At 53.1% G+C, this 19498-nt stretch overlaps 1 protein-coding gene across 1 annotated transcript in view; it reads left to right on the plus strand.

Annotated features, from left to right (window-relative positions):
• MN1 (MN1 proto-oncogene, transcriptional regulator) overlaps positions 1-13531 on the plus strand; it is a gene marked incomplete at its 5' end in the record, with an annotated part of 44082 nt that extends 30551 nt beyond the window's left edge. The window contains one exon of the mRNA XM_080821964.1: positions 12811-13531. Within this exon, the coding sequence (XP_080678090.1) occupies positions 12811-12992 (182 nt within the window). The 3' untranslated portion in view covers positions 12993-13531. The remainder of the gene's footprint in view (positions 1-12810) is intronic.
• Between the last annotated feature and the right edge of the window lie 5967 nt (positions 13532-19498).

Here is a 19498-nt window from a genome sequence, read left to right on the forward strand (position 1 = left end):
ACTCTCTGCTTTATTCATAGTTCTGCCCCTGACTTACTCCTCTCTGGCCTCAGTTTCCCCAGTTTACAATACCAGCTAGCCTAGTCTTCCTAGGGTTCAGTTCTGCCTTCCTCAAAAAAACCACAGGGACAAGAAGGTGTGACCTCTGCCATGGATGGAGCATTGTGGCTCCTGCTTTTCCTTCAGAGCCCATATCCTACCTGGCATTGGAGGCCCCAGTAGGGACACAATGGGCCACATCCCCACTCCCAGGTATAGCTTAGCCTACAGTTCCTGTAAGTCCACAGCATAATTTGGGTTGGACAATATCTACCTGGGTGGCCTCTTTAGGTCACAGAGTGACAGGTCTGGCAGTAGGGACTCCTGCCACTTACAGAGGGCATGGCAGCCCAGAGAGAGTGAGTGATAGCCCTGGATTTGCACAGCTAGCTTCCACCACTGGGTCCTAGTTTCCCACAGGAGTAGAGGGAGAGCCCCACCTGGAAGGAAAGCAAGTTGGGGGTTGTTTGTGGCAGAGGCACCTCTCCCCAGAAGCCTAAGCCAGACCTTCCAGAACCCATGGAAGATGGGAGCTGAGGATGGGTGGGCCAGCCACCAGGCAATTCCAGGGGCTCCCTTTCCTGTCGTTTAGATGGGGAGTGACCACCCAGCTTCTTCTAGGCCTAGACCAGCTTCTACTGTTCCACCCATCTCTCTCCCCCAGGTCAGGCAGATGCCGCAGGTGGTTAAGGTCATACAAGGCTCTGGACTCCTGCAGATCTGGGTTCGAGTTCTGACTCTTCACTTTCTTGCTGTGTGACCTTGGCCCTGCTAGGCGGCTGATGGCATAAATGAGATCAGCCAGTGAGGAGGCCCCAGGGCCTGACCCAGGGCTGGTGCTCTGCGGCTTAGGGTCTACATAGGCCTGCTTGTGCTGCCTGTCACTGTCCCCTTTGCCCGTTGCTCTGTCCTTCCAAGCGGAGACTCACAGGTCACGCTCTGAGTCTGAACCAGAGGAGTGAGCTCTGGTTGGGGTTGGGGCACCCATCTCCCCTGGTCTGATGGGGCTGACTTGTTCTGCCTTGGAGAGACCCCCTTTCTCTTTTTGTTGCATTGTAGACACATTTTGGAACGATTTTTTAAAATAACAACCCCTATCCTCCCAACCCCCCCAAACCAACATTTTAATGTTTTATTGATTTTTAAAAAAGATTTTATTTATTTATATGAGATAGAGAGGGAGCATGAGCTGTGGGGAGGAACAGAGGGCGAGAGAGAAGCAGACTCCCTGCTGAGCAGGCAGCCAGGGTGGGGCTTGATCCCAAGACTCTGGGATCATAACCAGACCAAAGGCAGATGCTTAACCGACTGAGCCACCCAGGTGCCCTGCTTTATTCATTTTTAAATAGGAAGGCAGGGAGGTTTCCCCTGTAGGCTGAGAAGGAAGACCAGGTTGAATGGGAGGGACATTTCTGACACTCTAAGGGTCACTGTGTGGGTCTTCACCGTTCAGCAGTGTTGTTTACACATCAACATGTTCCTAGGGAACATGTGTGGAGCACCTACTGGGTGCCTGGTGGCTCCTTCCTACTTGTGTGAACTTAGACAAGTGATGTCACCTCTCTGAGCCTCAGGGTCAGGGGTCAGCAAACTTTCCTCATAAAGGGTCTGATAGTAAATATTTTAGGCTTGTGACTTATATAGTCCCTGTCACAACTACCCAACACTGTCGTTGTAGCATAAAACAGCCATAGACTAAATGTAAATCTACAAGCATGACTATGTACCAATAAAACTTTATTGATAAAAACAGATGGTGGGCCAGATTTGACCTGTGGGCTATAGGTTGCTGACCTTAGCAAGTCCTTTACCTATGAAAGGGGGCTGAGAGAATAGAAGCTGCCCTTTGGGGTTATGGTGAGGAAGTTTAAAGGAATGAATGCATGACAGGTATTAACCCCAACCATTTTGTTATTATTACTATTATTGTATTTGTTCTCCTGGCAGCCCTGCCCTGCAGGTGTTACGGTTTCATTTCACACATGGGGAAACTCAAGATGTGGAGAGATAAGAAACTTTCCCTCAACCCTTCCGCTCTCTGTTGGATAACCTGAGATGCGTACTTTGTGCCTTGGTTTTCCCACCCGTATTCTCAGTGAGGATCTGTTGATGTCAATGCACAGGGCCCGGTGGTCACGTCCGTTGTGTGGAGGGGAGGTGGAGGCATAGAGAGGTGGAATCCCTCGCAAGGGCCCTCGGCTGACACATGGCGAGGCCGTGCTGGGTTTCTTGAGGACCTGGGTTATAGGCGTGTGACTCAGAAGCTGCTGGGGAGGGATGGCCTGCCCCGTTAGACCAGAGCCGTCTCAGAGCACCATTCCCTCGGGGGTGGGATCGGATCCCCCCACTTGCTTAGGATGGTGGGACACGAAGGACCTTGTCCCCAGTGGAATGTGTTTCTGAGTCAGGTGTACTGTGCCAAGGCTGGAATGGATGAGGTACAAGCCTCTTATGCATGTTGACAGATTCCTGATGCCCCTCCCTTGCTCAGCAGCCTTCCTTGGCTCCCTTCTGCTCTCAGGAACAAAGCCAAACGCTTCCTGGGGCCTCCAGGGGCCTCTGTGACCGACTTCATTACGACTTTGCAGGCTCCTTTTCCTTCCTTTCTCCCAGGCCCCAAATCAGGGCTCCCGGGCTGGCCCCCAGTTCTCTCCAATCACAGTAGAGGCTTGGAGCTCACCTCCTGCTTCTTTCACTGCAAAGCTTTATATTGAACCTTAAGTCCCCCCCCCCCACCTCCCGTCCTCTCCTCTGCAATTTCTCCTCCCCCCACCCCACCGCTGCCCCATCCCCACCTATCCCCTGGGTCAGTGACACAGGGCAGACTATCTCTGTGGCAGTGACAGGCTCTGTTTGACACTAGGTGTTTACTAAATATCTCTCAGCCAGGCTGAGAACACTGGGGGGTGGGGGGGTAGGGGGCAGGCTGGGAGCTCTGTGATGGGATCCCCTCTCTGAGTCCCGCGCCCAGCACACAGTTGGGAACACCTGTTCAGTTGGGATGCTTTGGCTCATCGCCCTGCTGTTATTGCTATCTTAAGGCCCCCTCTTCTTTTTTTTTTAAGAGAAGGAAAGAGGGTAGGGGTGGGAGAGGCCAAGGGAGAGGGAGAGAGAATCTTAAGCAAGCTTCATGCCCATCGAAGAGCTGGATGTGGGGCTTGGTCTCATCACCCTGTGATCAAGACCTGAGCCCAAACCAAGTCAGCTGTTTCACCAACTGAGCCACCTGGAAGCCCCCCGAGGGCTCCCACTTACAAGCTGGCCCCAGGAAGGCTCAGGTTTGGAGAAGCAATTGTGGGAACAGGATATGGAGGGGCAGCTGGGTACCAGGCCCCTGGGAACTAGACCACGGCCCCTCTCTGCAAGGCAGGAATGGCTGAAGACATTTTCCAGGTTTGGAAATGGAGGCTCAGGGGGTCAGAGCAGCTGATGCAGGGTCCCGCAGCCTGGCAGTGACAAGGTTAGGACTGGATCCCTAGCTGCAAAGCACACGATTGTCCCACGATGGACTCCCACGCAGAGCCCTTCCTTGGGGATGCAGAAGTGCTATGGGAACCTGCATGGGTGAGCAGGTCCCCTGTAGCCCCACGGGCCCCCGTGGGAAGGTCCTAGAACTCCCGCAGACACTCGGATGGGTGAGCAGGACACATGTCCCCAAGAACCACCACCCAAGGCGTCAGCACTTTGGAAACTTATTTTGTGAAATCCTGAGTTGTCACTAAATTGACTCCTTCCTTCAGTGGGCTGAAAACAATGGTGGTCTACTTCAACAGAAGCGTATGTGTCTGTCTGTCTGTCTTCTTTTATAAAATAAGTGTTTAATGGCTGAATGCCCCCAGGCATTGTGCTGGGAGCTCAGGGAGGAGTCTGCCCTGGTTCTAGGTTGCCCCCAGGATAGAGGTGAGGAGGCGGGGGCTCAGAGAGGGGCAGAGACCTGTCCAGGGCCACCCAGCACCGGGCCCAACGCCATGGGGGCATGAGTTGTGAGCGAGAAGGGGAGAAAACAGGGCTAGAGTGGAGACCTGGGTCAAACAATCCTGCTAGCAATGCTGAGAGCGACTACTGTTTCCTGGCTTATCCTTGGTGCCTGGCGGGGGACTGACTCTGCCCGCTTTACCACAGGGGCCCTTCCGCGGTTCTGGCAGAATGATGGCGCCCCCGTTCCCATCTGGACCCCCTGGGAAGGGGTCTTCCTGCTCTGGGACCCTCGTTGCACCACAGTGGGGCCTGTCAGAAGGAAGGGGCAGGCTGAGGGGTCGGCCTGCAGCCCCCTCCCTACCCCCAACTGTCACGATTCGGTAGCGCACAGGCCAGGAGTGGCCCGGGGGGTGCACGGGGCTGCATCTGTCACAGGTCACTGGCCGTGGGTCCCGAGGCGCCAGGAGAAGGAGCCCAATTGGAGGCTCGGGCTGGGGTGAGGGGCCCCGATGTCTGTCCTGTGGGCTCTGGCACTCTTCCGCCACCCTGTCTCCTCCTCCAGGGCTGGGCAAGGTCCCCAGTGTCCAGCCCCTGCCCCCATCCCCAGCACTCGGCCGCCCAGTCCCCACGATGCCCTTGCTGCTTCGCCTCAGTGGAGCCCTGAGCCAGTTCTCAATCTAAATGACAGCTGCCCTCAGCCAAGTCAACTCCAATTAATTTCCGAAGGCTTCCAGGGGCCATCGGAGGCTCACACCAGACTCGGCTGCCCGGCGGCCTGCGTGCGCGTGAGACCCCTTCTTTACCCTCATGGGGCCTGGGTGGGTGGGACCGCACAGCGTCCCTCCAGATCCTTGGTGGGGGGGGCCTTTCTTCCTCCTAGGAGCCCCTGTGCTGGCTTTGGAAGGCCCCCATCAGGTTGGGCTGATGTGGAAACTCTCAGGCAGCGTGCATGGAGAAAGATTGAATGGCGGGCCTCAGATTTTTCCTTGGCTTCTCTGTCACTCTGGGGTCATTCTCATCCCATCTGTGAGCATCACGGCCCTTCCCCAAAATGTGAGGGTTGATTTCAGGGAAAGACAGGGAATCGGGGTCAGGGGGAGAGAACAGAGAGATTGAGAAAGAATTGGGGGGTGTTGTGTGAGAGAGAGACAAAGAGAAAGAAAGAATAGGGTCAGGCAGAGGGAGCGCCTACCACTTTCACTGGTAAATTTCACTTTTTCATGTGACTTTGATGGACCCACACACTTTGGCATCAGGCAGACCTGGGAGTGACCCCGGCTCCTCTACCGGCTGGCTGCATGACTGTGGGTCAGTGACGTCCCCTCTCTGAGCCTTAATGCCCCCCGCCCCCAGTGAAATGGACTGGTGTCAGACCCTCTCTCCCCGGGTTTTGGGGTCATCTGATGAGATAGGCCCATAGGGAACCTAAGGGTCAGTGCTCACTCTTATCGTTCTTGGAGCTGACAGCAGTGGGGATGGGCTCACTTTTCCTTTTTTCCTTTCCTCATTTGTCACAGTAATACCCCTGCTAGAAGTTGTCCTCGAAGGGAGGGGACAGAAAGGGTGGGGTGCGGGCAGAGGGCTGGGCTGAGGAGGGGCTGGTCCCTTGGCCTCTGTGAGATGCCTGATTGGAGTATCACTCAGGCTGCCAGCAGCCAGCCCTCTGTCCCTGATCCCCAGGGTTGTGCTCTTGGGGATTCCTTAGGCAAAGGTATCTTAATGTCCCTCACTTGGGGTGGGCTACCCTACATCGAATGTATAATCTGATTTCCCTGAAGGAATGAAAAGAGTCAGGGAGGTTGTATATCTACTCACCACCATTCATTTCAGAGAGGACCAAAGAGGCCCAGAGAGGGGGAGTGACTTGCCCAAGGTCACACAGCAAGCAGGTGAAGAGCTGGGATGAGAATGTGAATCGTTCTTTCAAATATTTAACAAATCTAGGGTTCCTGGCTGACTCAGTCGGTGGAGCATGCAACTCTGGGTCTCAGGGTTGTAAGTTTGAGCTCCAGGTTGGGTATAGAGATGACTTAAAAATAGAATTTTTTTAAGAAAAATAAAAAATAAATAAAATATTTAACAAATCCTTTTCACCAGCCTACTATGTGCCACGGACCAGAGAGACAGCTGGGATCCTCGTGAGTGTGTCTACCGTCAGGCCAGGCTCCTCTGAGGGGGGTTGGTCACTGGAGAGATTTTTAGCCCCCCTCTCCAGAGGGGGGAACAGGTCCAGCAAGTTGAGCTTGCCCAAGGTTATGGAGTGGGTGAGATTTAGACCGGGGTGGAATTTGAATCCAAGCTGCTGAGGGTAGGGGAAGAGAGCAGTGGGGGTGTGGGTGTGCCGTGTTCCTGCTTCGTTGTTGGCTCTGTAGACCCTCTGTATGCAGCCCCCCATCTGGCTTAGATTTGCTCTTCCCACCCTCAGACTGAAGTAAGTGAGTCCCCTAGACCCTGTGTGTCTCCCTGGAGGAGGAGACATGGGCCAGGGACCCAATATGGACAGGCAGCTGAGGAGGGCTTCTGCTTTGAGGTCATGGGGCCCTGCAGAAGGCTTCTAGTTGGGTGGCGGGGGTCAGTTCCTACTAAGGTTGTGTCCCCCACATTCCCAGTGGCAGGTTCTTAAAAATGTGCTGCCTTAAAAATCCTTGTGACTTTGCTTACCACCACTGGGCAAGGCTATCTTTTCCTGTGACTTTTGTCTGCTGTGACAGCTGGTGGCCATTGCGTAAGCACCTGCCGTGCGCCAGGCACCGGAGAACCTGGGGTAACCCAGCGAGGAGCTGGGTGCTATCCTTGTCCCATTTCACGGGGAAGGAAGCTGAGGCTTGGAGAGGGGCTGCGGTTTGCCCAAGGTCAACCCGCAGGGGGAGCGTCAGGGTCCCAGTTGCAGACTTTGGTCGTCTGGTTGCAAAGCGCCCCCCTCCCCCATGATGTTTTTCATCTTTGGCAGCTTGTTGTCAGGGCCCCCCTTCTGCCAGGGTGAGACGTGTCAGTGTATCCCATAGCCAGCTCGGGGGTAACTGAGGCATCATTGCTGGCTGGGGGCAGGGGTGTCATGTGCGAGCAGGGAGAGGTATTACCCACCTCAAGAGTAGGGGTGTTGGAGAAACTTTGCCACAAGGCTGACAGCCAGGTAGAAGGTGGGAGTCAGCAGGGGCGAGGGGTGGGGGGTGCTCAAGGCAGAGGAAACGGCAGGAGCAGGGCTGCGGAGGCGGGAAGGATCAGGGCTTCGTGGAGAGACCGTACAGCTGGCTCACGGAGAGGTGAGGCTGGAGGCCCACGAGGAGAGCAGGCCGGGTTATGTGAAGCTGGGAACTTTACCTTGGGAACACTGGGGAGCCATGGAAGATTTAAGCAGGAGAGGGGGCTGCCATAGTAGGTGCTTCGGGAAAGGTATCTGACTTACAGGGGAAAATGGGCTTGGGGGCCAGTGGGCAAGCAGGAAAGAGGCAGTGGGGGCCTGGCCCGGGGTGGAGGCAGTGGGGAGAGAAGTGTGTGGGTTTTGGAGGCAGCGTCCTCCTTCCCTGGTGCTTAGGCTCTGGGGCCTGGGCAAGAGTGAAGAGAGACGTTCAGTGCCCTGCATGCCATATCCCGCCTTTCTTGGAGATGGGGAACAGGAGCTGGGAGAGTCATGGAAGTATCTGGGGGCCTCCAGGCCTCCCAGGCTGCAGGACAGGGGCGCTGGTAGGATCTGGCCCAACCCTGTGGCTCCCAGGCCTGCTTCTGCTTCCGGTCTCAATGGCCCAGCCCCCCAGCTGAGTGGCAGCTGTCAGACACCAGCGTCTCCCCCTTCCAGGTCCAAATAAAGGAAAAACCAAAATACATTTCCCTTTGTCGGAATCCGGTGAGGGTGAGTCGGGCGGGAGTCATTCGCTATTGTGTTCTGGGGCCCACACTGCTCCTTACATAAGCTGGAAGTTAAAAATACGCACGGAATTCTAATTTGCCTGCTTTGCCTGGGATCGCACCCTGGTCCCCCTGCCCCACCCCACCTTGCGGGGCAGGGGTCAAGGCAGGCCCCCATCCTACCCCAACCCCCGGCACCCACGGAGAGAAAGAGACCATCCCCTGGCCAGTATCCCCTACTGGCATTTGGCAGGATTAGCTCCGACCGCCTCCGAGGTCCTGGGTAGTTAAAGCCCAGTGAGTGTAATAACCCTAAGAGCAGCTAACCATTTTGGGGGGCTCATCACGTGCTTAAAGTCTTTACCTGTGTTATCTCCATTAATCCTCCTAGATGTCTGTGAACTTGGTTCCCATTTTGCAGTACAGGTTAACACCTTGCCTAGGGCATGCTCTGGATGAGCAGCCAGAGAACCCTTGATCTGGGCCCTACTTGGAGGGCCCCCTGACCCCCATGACCCCCTCTTTCTGGCCTTCCCTATGGTGGGCGGTGGGCGGGCGGTGGACAGGAGGTGGACAGAAGTCCCCTCTCTGAAGGTTCAAGGACAGAGCCGTGTGGTGCTGCAGGTCCCACCAAGCCCTGCCTCGGGGAGGGGATGGGGGTCAGGGAGTTGGGGGGTGGTGGCTGTCCCCAGCTCAGGACCCCTGACCATGTGCCTCCCCCAAATTGGGACCCAGTCCTGGGGATCCTGAGTGCAGAGCAAAGTGGTGACAAGGCCTGTTTTGCCACCTTTAAAAAAGAAAGAACACCCAGCTCCCTCCGTGGGCGGCCTCTCCAGGAGGGAAAGGAGCCATGAGGTGTCCCCAGGTAAACAGACACTAGTCTGTCCCCTTCTCCCTTCTCCGTTTGCGCCTGCAGGCCGGTCAGCGGTGCTGCCGGGCGGGAGTCGGCTCTGTGCTGGGCAGCAGGCTAAGCCTTTTACATGGATCATTTCATTTAATCCTCGTCGCCGCCTCCATGAGGGCCAGTCCTATTATTTCCCCCATTTTCCAGGGCCGAGGTTCTGGGAGCTGAAGTGATGTTCGCAAAAGCCCTGTGCTCCGCAAGTGGTAGGCGCTGTCATGGTTGAACCCTGTAGGAGAAATGGCATTCCTCTTGTTATTCACTTTTTTGACACTGGCTCTAGGATCTCTCCTTCCGTTTGTGGCACTTACCGTCCCTGTTGGGGATCCATCCGACGCAGGCCCCAGGGTCACTGTGGGGTGGAGCAGGGGGTACCTCCACGCCATGGTAGCAAGTTGGTGGCAGAAATGACCGAGTGGCTCATGTGCTCTGTGGTGATGGGAGAGGGTGCTGGGGAAGGGCTGGATGGATCAGCTAGGACATGTTTGTACACATGAAGAAGGATGGGGAGGAAGAGTGGGCTTCCCCCGCTCCAGGGCCTGCCTTGCTGGGCGGGTGTGACATCGGGTCCCAATACCGGAAGCCCCTCACCTCGGCCCCTGGGCTCCCTGCGCGAGGTGTGGGTCATTTGGGGTGACAAATTTGAGTTGGTGACACCCCTGCCTCGAGGAATGATCCCCCCACACACACAGTGTCTCCTGTCGTTCTCTTGTATGATCCCCCTAAGCTGCTCGGAGATGGGTCTGCCAGGGATCACCATCCCCAAGTTGCAAATGGGGCCAGCTGCCCATGTATGGGGGGTTCAAGATCCCACCTCAGCCCAGTGATCGGGGAATCCCAGACTCAAAGGAGAGGGCTGGTCCAAGTCGCTGACCTGGCCATGGGTGACACCTGCGCAGTTCCCCCACCTCCCCCACCCAGGGCCTCAGTCTTCCCATCTGCCAAATAGGGATGAGAATCACTCCACAGCCCACAGGCCCCCAACAGAGCACCTGTGTGCAGGGTACTGCGATGCCACAGTCTGATGGGGAAGGCTGGTCGCTAACAAGTAGAAAATGTGAAGGTCTGCGTTGGTGTCTGTGCGCACTGAGTAACTCCTAGTCCTGGGAGCTCGGCGAGGGTGGTTTTTTCTCTGGGTCCTGGTGTGGGGGGCCGGCATGCCTGCCATCACCGAGGAGCGGGGACTGGGGACTTCTCTGGAGCAGGGGCAGGCCCTGACTTGAGGCGGCTTCCGTGGGACTGATTTATTTGCAGCCACTCAGCAGCCCTGGAGGGGTGGAGGGGAGCTGCGGTCCTAGGGCGTGTTGGGTCCCCCCAGCTGGAATAATTCTGGCGAGAGGATGAGTTTGGTCATGCTTGGGTTGTCAAGAACTGAAGAATAATATTCTCTCTTAAAAATATTCCCCGTGGATACCAGACTCTCTTGCTTGTCCCAGGCAGAGGCTGGGGAATCCTGCGCCTATGCCCTGTGACGTTGGGCAAGCCCCTCACCCTCTCTGAGCCCCAGGTGCCCCTTCTAATGTGGGGAGAAGAGGCGCCCAGCTGCTGGGCTTGCGGGGGGCGTGGGGTGGAATGAGATAGCACAGGGACATCTTCAGCTGTGTGCCTGGCATGTCCTCACTAAATCTTCTCCAAGTAAGAGGAGCAGCTGTCTCTAGGGTTGGCACACGGTATGCTTCGGAGTCATCCAGAACTGGGGAATATGGCATCTCGAGGACACGTGGCCATTTGGGTCAGCCTGGAAACATCACTCAGCAAATGCAGCTCCCAGAAGGGTCTGCAAGCCTCCTCCGTCTGAGCACAGAACTTGGGAAATGGCAACTTTCCTTCACCTTCCTAGCGTTGCAGTCCCAGAGCAAAGGAGCCAGGTGCCAGGTGCCTGGTTCTGGGGGTCTCGTCTTTCTTTAGCTGTGTGGACTTTGGCAAGGGGCATCGGTTTCCTACCTGTGCAACGAGCACAAGCCTTGCTGTGTCGGCTCCTTGAGATAATGGGTGCAAAGTGAAGTAAGGAATCCTTTTCAGAATCTTCTCTCTCTCCATGGCAGAGGCCCCCTTTCCCCAGTCCAGATCTCACAATGCTTGGAACAGGATTCCTTCTGAGGGGATTAGGGAGTGGGGCATCACTAGGAGCAAGGCAAAGCCTAGGCTCAAGAGCAGAGGTGTGGGGAGGGGGAAACTGAAGCTCCTAACTTCATGGGGTACCTTCTCCCCAGGAGACCCTGGGTGTGGCATTAACAGCGTTCCAGCACCACCGCTGCTAGCCAGCTTTGAAACCTGGAGCTCAGGGCCTCAGCTTCTCCTTCTGTGAAATGGGAGCATAGACTCCAGTCTCATGGGGAGGAATGTGCCCACCTGGTCAGTCCCAAGAAAGGGACGATGCTTGGGGGCCTCTAGATGGCTGCAAGGACCCCTCACCTCCTGAACTCCCAGAGACTATGCCAGCAGCTCTGTGTGGGGAGATCTCTCTGTATGCCAGACCATTACAAGGCCTGAGGGAGAGGACATGACCCCCACTTCTGCAATGAGGAACTAAGGCTCGGAGAGAGGGAGAGGGGCAGATCCCTTGCCACACGGTGGTGGGGCTGGGATTGGGATTCAAGCCCCATGGTGTCTGTGATGCTCTCTCCTGCCTTCACTGCCAGCTGCTGGAGGAGGAAGACAAAGATAGCGTCTGCCTTACTTCCGGCCGGATCCGCAGGGCTGGAGCCACGCCTGGCACATAGTAGGGACTCAGTAAGGCCTTATTAATTGGATGAATGAGGAAAAGAACAAGGGAGAGAATCTTCCCCCCGGCCCCAGCTGCTCCTGGCATGAAGGTCCTTAGCTGGGTGTCTCTGGGGCTCCAGGGTGGAAGCCTGGTTAGTCACAGCCTGGCCCATCCTCTGGGAGGATTTTCTCTGCAGGCTGTGGCTCAACTCCCAGGGGAGGCCTCCCCCTTAATCCCAGAGGGCGGGATGGGTGGGGTAGCTCCTGCCTGGCACAGGGCCCTGCTGGGAGGGCGGGCCGGTCATGGAGTTCAGTATCTGGGCGTGCTCCCTCAGCTGGAGTGGGGCCCCCACCCCCAATTCCAGCTTTGCTCACTTCTTTGGAGTCAAGAGATTGACCACAGGCTCACGCTCAAGCCCAGCTCTGCCCCTTCCCGGCTGTGTGACCTTGGGCAGGTCGCCTCTCCTATCTGAGAGTCAGGCTCTAAAAAGTGGGAATGATGAGGATACTCGTAAACATAGAGTAGATCTGAGAACAGAACCGTTGGCCACTTGGTTGCAGTAAACTAGCAGCCCCCCAAAATGACTGTTCCATTCCTTCCCTGCCTCTGAACCCCCAGTTCTTACTCTCTTTGAGTTTAATTCATACTAAGGAGTGAGTGGTTATCAAATTTCTTTCCCCGCAAGTTGGTCTAACTCAGGCATCGCTATGATCTGTGGTGTTTCTGATGCTGTGTGACTGTGTGAGAAGGAAATGGAAGGCCATTTTCACTGACTCCCTCATCCCCATCACCGGAAGTCCCTTCATAAAGCAGCTTGGGTTGGGCAAAGGGCACTGGTCTGGTTGGGGAGTCTGGACTCTTGATCATTACTGCTCTGAGCAGTGTGGTACTATTTCAGGAAGTTCCTAGCAAATGTTCAGAGGATGATAAGAGAAAGGGCTGTGTTCTAGGCGTAGACAACCCTCCCCTCTACCCCTTAACTGCATCTGGTGAACTCCTACATATGCCTCAACGCCCAGGTTAGATGCTCCTCCTCCAGGAAGCCTGCCCACCTTATTTTATGTCCAGTCAATCTTCTGGGAACTCTAGTCCATCAGAGATGGGCCAACCCTGTCCAATTCTACCATTTCCTGAGGGGGGAAAACCTGACATCGAGCCAGAGTCTTACCCTTTGCTAAGGTCTCACAGCCACATCAGAGGCAACAGCAGGGGGATTTGAACGAAACTTCTCTAGCTCTCCTCAGATGAGCCGCTCTCCTCAGATGAGCCGGTCTTCAGGCATGAAAAGAGGGCGTGGATGGTGCCTCTCTTCCCTTGCCTCTCCCACTCCCCCACCCCCCCTTAGGGCCTCCCGAAGAGCTGAATCTGCTGCTAACATGTCTTCCTTTTTTCTCCACAGCCCACGACCTCCCTGCAAATAAGGCCTCAGCAACCCAGCCGGGGAGCCACTTGCAGTGCCTGTCTGTCCACTGCACAGACGACGTGGGTGACGCCAAGGCCCGAGCCTCTGTGCCCACCTGGCGGTCCCTGCACTCCGACATTTCCAACAGATTTGGGACATTCGTGGCCGCCCTGACTTGAATTGACAAGAAATGCCCAACCCCCACCAGGCCCTTCACCCCCTCCCACCACCCCCTCCCCCTGACCCTGCCCCGAACTCCTTCCCTTGACCCCACCCTCCTATTAATTTGAAAGGGCCACTATTGCTGAGTGGATGATTTTTTTTTCTAGGTTGGTACCTGCTTAGTGGCATATGGACCGGAAAGGGTTAATTTAAAAGGGGGGGGAACCTCAAAAAATTTTTTTAAAAAAGAAAACTCGTCTGCCACAGTATGTTACCAGTGTTAACCCTTCTGCAGTTAGCAAACTTTTGCTTCAGCCTTTTTCCTGCTAGATAATTCCCGTTTTTCTGTAATCTTGGCATACGTTTTTTTAGATGACCTCTTTCCTTGTTTTATTTTCATGCTGCTGTATGTCCAAGCATTGTTATTTCGTAATAAGACAAGAGTTACTTTCTTTTTTATTCTCTTTTATTCTCATTCCCCTCCTCACCAATCCCCAGTCTTTTTTTTTCTCCCTTTTTGCTTTGTTCACTGCTTATTAAAATGGAAATCCTGGAGAATAGTAGTTCTGGAATATTGCCGGGCGAAAGTCAAATTGTCATCACGATATTATATATTGACACCCAACTGTCATCAGTCAGGCAGGAGCCAAACAATTAATGCCCCCCTTAGGTATTCCGCCTGGGATTTTGTTTTGTCTGTTCCCTAAGAAAATAGAGAGAGATGTATTTTCGTTCCTACAAACACACGCTCAGCCCTCAGCTCCATTCTGTCTTCTGCTGGAAGCTGTCCTCTCTGCAACGGAGGTGATGACGTGTCCAGCCCGCTCAGTGGGAAGGAGTCGGAATGTTCGACAGTGGTGTTTTCTCTCCTTTTCTGGGCCTCTGTGCAAACGCCCAGGCTCTGAATGTTCACGCTATGCTAAGCAGTCCTGGTGTGCACGAGGGATGGTGTCCTTCCAGCTTGCAGAGTCTCTGGGGGCTCCCGGCTTCCACCCTGTTGTAGCGGGTCTGGCCGGGTCTTGGGTGCCCAAGTTGGGGGAGGATCCATTCTCAGCCCTTGGCCTTTTGCCCATACAGCTGATGCCAGCCAGGCCTTTCGGGGAGGAAGGATGTGGGACTGCATGTATCTTCCCGACCACTCCCATTCTGTCCTTGCTGCCCATCTATTTCCCCCCCTCCAACCTAGGTAGCCCCCATCCCTGGGAGGGTCGAGGCTTTTGCCAGCACTTTTCTGGGGGCTCAGGGAAGGAGCCCCCAGGCTCAGCCTGCCCAGCCCCCCTTCTCTGAACCTGGGTGTATTTCTTTGCAGAGGTTGGGAGGTTCCCGGGGGCTGTCGAAGGAAACAATGACTTTGATGCCTAGGCCTTTTTCTTTAACCCCAGAATACCCCCTTCTCCCCACCTTTTGATTTAATCTCACCCTATTGCAGAACTAGAGCCCTGTTCCAGGCGCCTCACCAAGGAATCATCTCTTTGAGCAAAGACGGGGGCGGCTAGGTGAGCAGGCAGTAGTGAGCAGGGCTCTTGGACATCCGCCCTCCCACTTCGAGGACCCAGAGCAGCAGACATTGCTGGCCCTGTGCTGGCGGGGCGGGCACCTTTGGGTGCTGTGGAGGCCTATAAAAGGCTCATATGATTCAGGGGTGGGGGATCGTGAGGGGCACGCAGACTCCAGGGTGGGTCACACAAGAAGTGACTGATAGCCCTTCACCCAAACCAGTAACTCCACCATTTTCCTTCTACTTTTGCTAAAGAGCAAGTCTTACTAAATGCTCTATTTTGAGCCTGGCGCCCCCTCCCCTCTGTCCCCAGGTCCCCAGAGTTTCTAGACCTGGCTTTTTGTTGTTGTTGTTTTTGATGTAAGTGACCTGAAGGCTTTGGGTTCACCATACAACACCCACATTGTTTATTTCAAAGAACTTTGCAGCAAAGGGAGAAGAGTGTCCAGAAAAATCTCGCTCTTTCTCCTCCCTCTTCTTTCCTGCTGGGGCCCTTTTGGCTCAGGTCCCCGTCTGGATTGCCCTTGCTGGGCCCATCAACCAGGGGCCCGGGGCCGGCCCCTGGAGGCTGGCAGCAGGCAGGCAGAAGAGCAGGTGGTGTGAATTGATCAGCAGTGATAAGGTGTGAACTGACTCAGTCCCCGAGTTCTGTCACCAGAGGAAAGAGAAAGAGAATGTCGCTCCTGCCAGGGGCCGCAGGAGAAATCAGCCATAGTCTGAGCAAAACTCCACGCCCCCTCTGATTCCGCAATGTACAGCTGTTTGAGAGCTTTATCACTTTATTTTTAAAACAGGAATGATTTCTCCTTCATTGCTTAAGGCCGGGGAGCCAAGAGTCTCGACTTCCGTCTTTGACTTTCCCTGGGTTGAGTTCATTAGCACCTGGCCATCAGCTCCGTAGTCCTCGCAGCGTCGGAAACCCCTGAAGTTTTAAACTTTCTCGCTCCCCACGACCCCAGAATGGAACAGCTTTAAAAATAGCCTTAAGCAAAAGGATGTTATTTCATTAAATTTGGTTTAATGGAAAGAATAAAAGCAAATTAAAAACACACCCAACCCACGAGACTCCAAACACTGGTAATCGGTACTGCATAGCAAACTTTTTTTGGGAAAGAAAACGAAAACGTTATTGCACATGTAAAATATAAAATCTTAACTCTGCTGTGTGTTAGGCAATCCTGTAATCTTTTTTGACTCTTAAAAGAAATTCATTTCTGAAATGCTTGGTTGGAAGACTGTGACAATAGCTCATGAAATTGAGTGTTATTTTTTTCTTTCTTTTTTAAAAAAATATGTAAAGTGCAGTCTTCTGTATTCATGCATATTGTATATACCTGTATATGTTTTCCTGAGCAGCTAAATAACAATAAATATGACGTTAATGGTGACTGTGGTACATTTGTGGGTGGGGCTTGCTTCATTATTTTCCCCCCACCCCTTTTTTCCCATAGGTCTATTCAGAATCCCATGGGGGCTGGGTGCGCAGGTCTGGACGCTGCAGTGCGCATATGTGCGAGTGCGCCTGTGTGCGTCAATGCTGTTTTACGCTGGGTCGTCTTAGAGTTTCTCAGCCTGGACACTGTGCATTCGGGCTGAATAGTGCTTTGTGGAGGGGTCTGTCTTCTGTCCTATAAGATGTTGAGCAGGATCCCGAGTCTCTACCCACCAGGTGCGAGGGGCACCTCTCCCCTCTCTCCCAGCCCCGTGACAACCCATGTGCCTTGGGAGGCATGACCCTTCTGAGACTGAGAACCGTTGGTGTCCGATTGGTGTGGGAGGAACGGGGCAAGGAGAGACCACCCAGGTGGCCATATGGTGAGGCTTCTTTCGGGTCGCAGGTTGAGTTCGCATCCCAGTAAACTTTGTAATCGCCTACAAGTTATGTGTGTAGCCTCTCGCTTCCTCCTTTCCCTCATCTGTGAAATGGGTAGAACTTGTGAAGTTACAGGAGACAACGTGGGTGGACCCAGCAGGTAGAAGGGCTCCACCTGCATTAATTGGATCATGGCACAGCAGACAGTGTTTTGGGGTCCGGCTGTCCTGGATTGGACAGGTTGGATTGCTTACAACCATGGGTTCTGGGCAAGTGGTTTAAACCTGGTCTCCATTTTCTTGTCTCAAAAATGGAGCAAATAGGGGCACCTGGGTGGCTCAGTTGTTTAAGCTCCCGGCTCTTGCTTTGGGCTCAGGGCTGTGGGATCTGGTCCAGCATGGGGCTTCCAGCTCAGGAGGGAGCTGGCTTGTGATTCTTTCTCTGCCCCTCCTCCACCCTCTCTCAAATAAATAAGTAAATAACATCTAGCTTTCAGGTTACTATGAGCACCAGCCCTGTTGCAGGCCCTATAAAAGCTCTGGCACTCTTTGGCATCAGCTTCGTTCTGGTACCTGCAGCCTCAGATTCAAGGTCATGCAGGACATTGGCTTATAGAAGGGGTTTTGGGGGTGAAGAGATAGACAAGTAAATTGACAGTTAAAAGTGAGGGGGGACAATGCCCAATAACCTATGGCAGTACAGAAGACAAATGTCACTCTGAGATTTGTGAATCCCATATAGGGGGTTTAGGGCCGGTTTCCTTTAGCAGGTTTTGTCCATTTGGGGTTTTGAAGGATGAGTAGGAGTTCATCTTATTCATTCCAGCATATAAATTGACCCTGATTTGGCAGAAATTATGTTGTATTTCTTGCCTTCAGCGTTTAAAGGTTTCTTCATATATGCAAAGGGGTATTTGTCAGAATATAAAGTTTTAAGGACAAGGCCTGTATATCTGCTTTAATTTGGAGAAGCTTAAAAATCTCTCTAACCTTTAAAGGTCTCCTGCTCAAAGTGACGGTGGTATATGATCCCATTCAGTACGCAGGGAAGAGAAATGACAGAATGATGAGCACTGGGTGCGGGCATTGGAGAGACTTCAGGTCAGTGTGAAATGAATGAGGGAGTGTTGCAGAGGGCCCAAGAACCAGAGAGCCATGGACTGGCATGTCCTTAGGGATAGGTGGGAACCTGTGACTTGGGAGCTTCCCCATTTGGGGTGCATGTTGGCCCCAGGGAGGGTCCCTCTTAGGGCTCCAGGGTAGGGCACATGTTGCAGGGTGAACTTTCCGAATTGACAGAGAAACGTCATCTTACCCGAATGTTCCAGCACATACCTCCTCCACCCAGCTCTGATGAGGGGATGGAGGAGGAGTTGGGTGGACCCTCTGTTCTTCCAGAGCTAGGATGAAGTGCAAAGAAGGACATCCCATCCCCCTTTCCCTTTAAAAAAAAAAATTAGAAAATGATTCTAAGAGCACAGAGGACCATGGGTTTCCCTCCCTGACAAGAGGACGGGCAGGAAGGACCCCACCCAGAGCACCGCAGTGGAGTTGTAGCAGACATAGAGAGTGTAGGAAGTGCCAAGCTTTGGCCCCCAAACTGCGCTGGCCTGAGGTGGACGTGTTTGTGGGTGAGTACCAAATTCTGCATTTATCACATGGTCTAATGAGGTGCCCCAGGAACCTTGGAGTAAAGTTTTTTTCTTGAGATAAAATTTACTCACGTAAAACTCACCATTTAAATGATTTTAAAGCATAGAATCCAGTGGCTTTCTGTGTATTTACAATGCTGTGCGACCATCCTTGCCATCCATTTCTAGAACATTCTTATCACCCAAAAAAGAAACCCTGTACTCATGATCATTAAATTCCAATTACCCGCTTCTTCCAGCCCCTGGCAACCGCTAATTTACTTGCTGTCTCTTTGGCTTTGCCTATTCTGGACATTTCATATAAATAGAATCATACAATCTGTGGTCTTTTGTGGCTGGCTTCCTTCACTTAGCCTGAAGTTTTCAGGTTCGCTCCTTTTTAATGACTAAATACTATTCTGCTCTATGAATATACCCCATTTTTACCTAGTTGCCAGTGGACGCGCATGAAGGCTATTCACACTTTTGGGCTATTATACATAATACTGCTGTGAACATTGAAGGTGCCAGTTTCTCTGTGAACATATGTTTTCAAACCTCTGGGTGTATACCTAGGAGCAGAATCACCGGGCCCCGTGGTAACCCTTCATTTTAACTTTTTGAGGGAACACCAGACTGATTCCTGAGCAGCTGTATCCTTGTACGTCTTGGAAAGGGACTTTTGTTTATTTAACCCATTGTTCCCCACTCTCCTTTATCATATTTACAAGATTGAGGCATGATCTACACACAAGGAAACCCATGGATCTTAAGTGTTCAGGGCGGTGCATTTTCAGCTATGTCTACACCTGTGTAACTCAAACCAAGATCCTACGACAGGACAAACTTCCCAAAAGGTTCCCTCTTGCCCTTTCCAGCCAACAGCCCACCCCTCAAGCAACAACCCATCGGACTTCTAGTACCATCGATTAGCTTTGCCCGTTCTCGCATCTTGATATCCTATAAATGAAGCATGAGTCAGGAGTCCCTCCCTCCGTATTGCTGAATAGCATTTCCTCCTGCAGACATTCCACCATCTGTTTACTCCTTTACCTTTTCATAGACATTTATTTCCAGTTTTGGTTACTAGGAAAAAAAGTACACGAACCCCTGTGTACACACTTTTATGTGGACATAGGCTTTCATTTTTTTGGAATGTATGGGTCGTATAGCAGGTGCATGTGTCTTTAAGAAACTGCCTGGGGGCGCCTGGGTGGCTCAGTCAGTGAAGCCTCTGAGTTGATTTCAGCTCAGGTCGTGACCCAGGGCTGTGAGATGGAGCCCTGCATTGATCTCCATGCTGGGCACGGAGCCTGTTTGAGATTCTTTCTCCCTCTCCCTCTGCCCTTTCCCCTCCCTCTCTTGCTCCATCTCTAAAGTAAAAAAAGGGGGAAAAAAAAAGAAACTGCCAAACCATTTCTCAAAATTGTACTATTTTGCATTCCCAATGGCAATGTACGGGATTTCGAGTTCTGCCTAATATCTTTGCTTACACTCGATATTATCTTTTTTTTTTTAAGATTTTTATTTATGACAGAAAGAGAGAGAGAGCACAAGCAAGGGGAGCAGCTGGCAGAGGGAG

The sequence above is a fragment of the Martes martes genome, assembly GCF_963455335.1.
Source record: "Martes martes genome assembly, chromosome: 13".
Lineage (NCBI taxonomy): Eukaryota > Metazoa > Chordata > Mammalia > Carnivora > Mustelidae > Martes > Martes martes.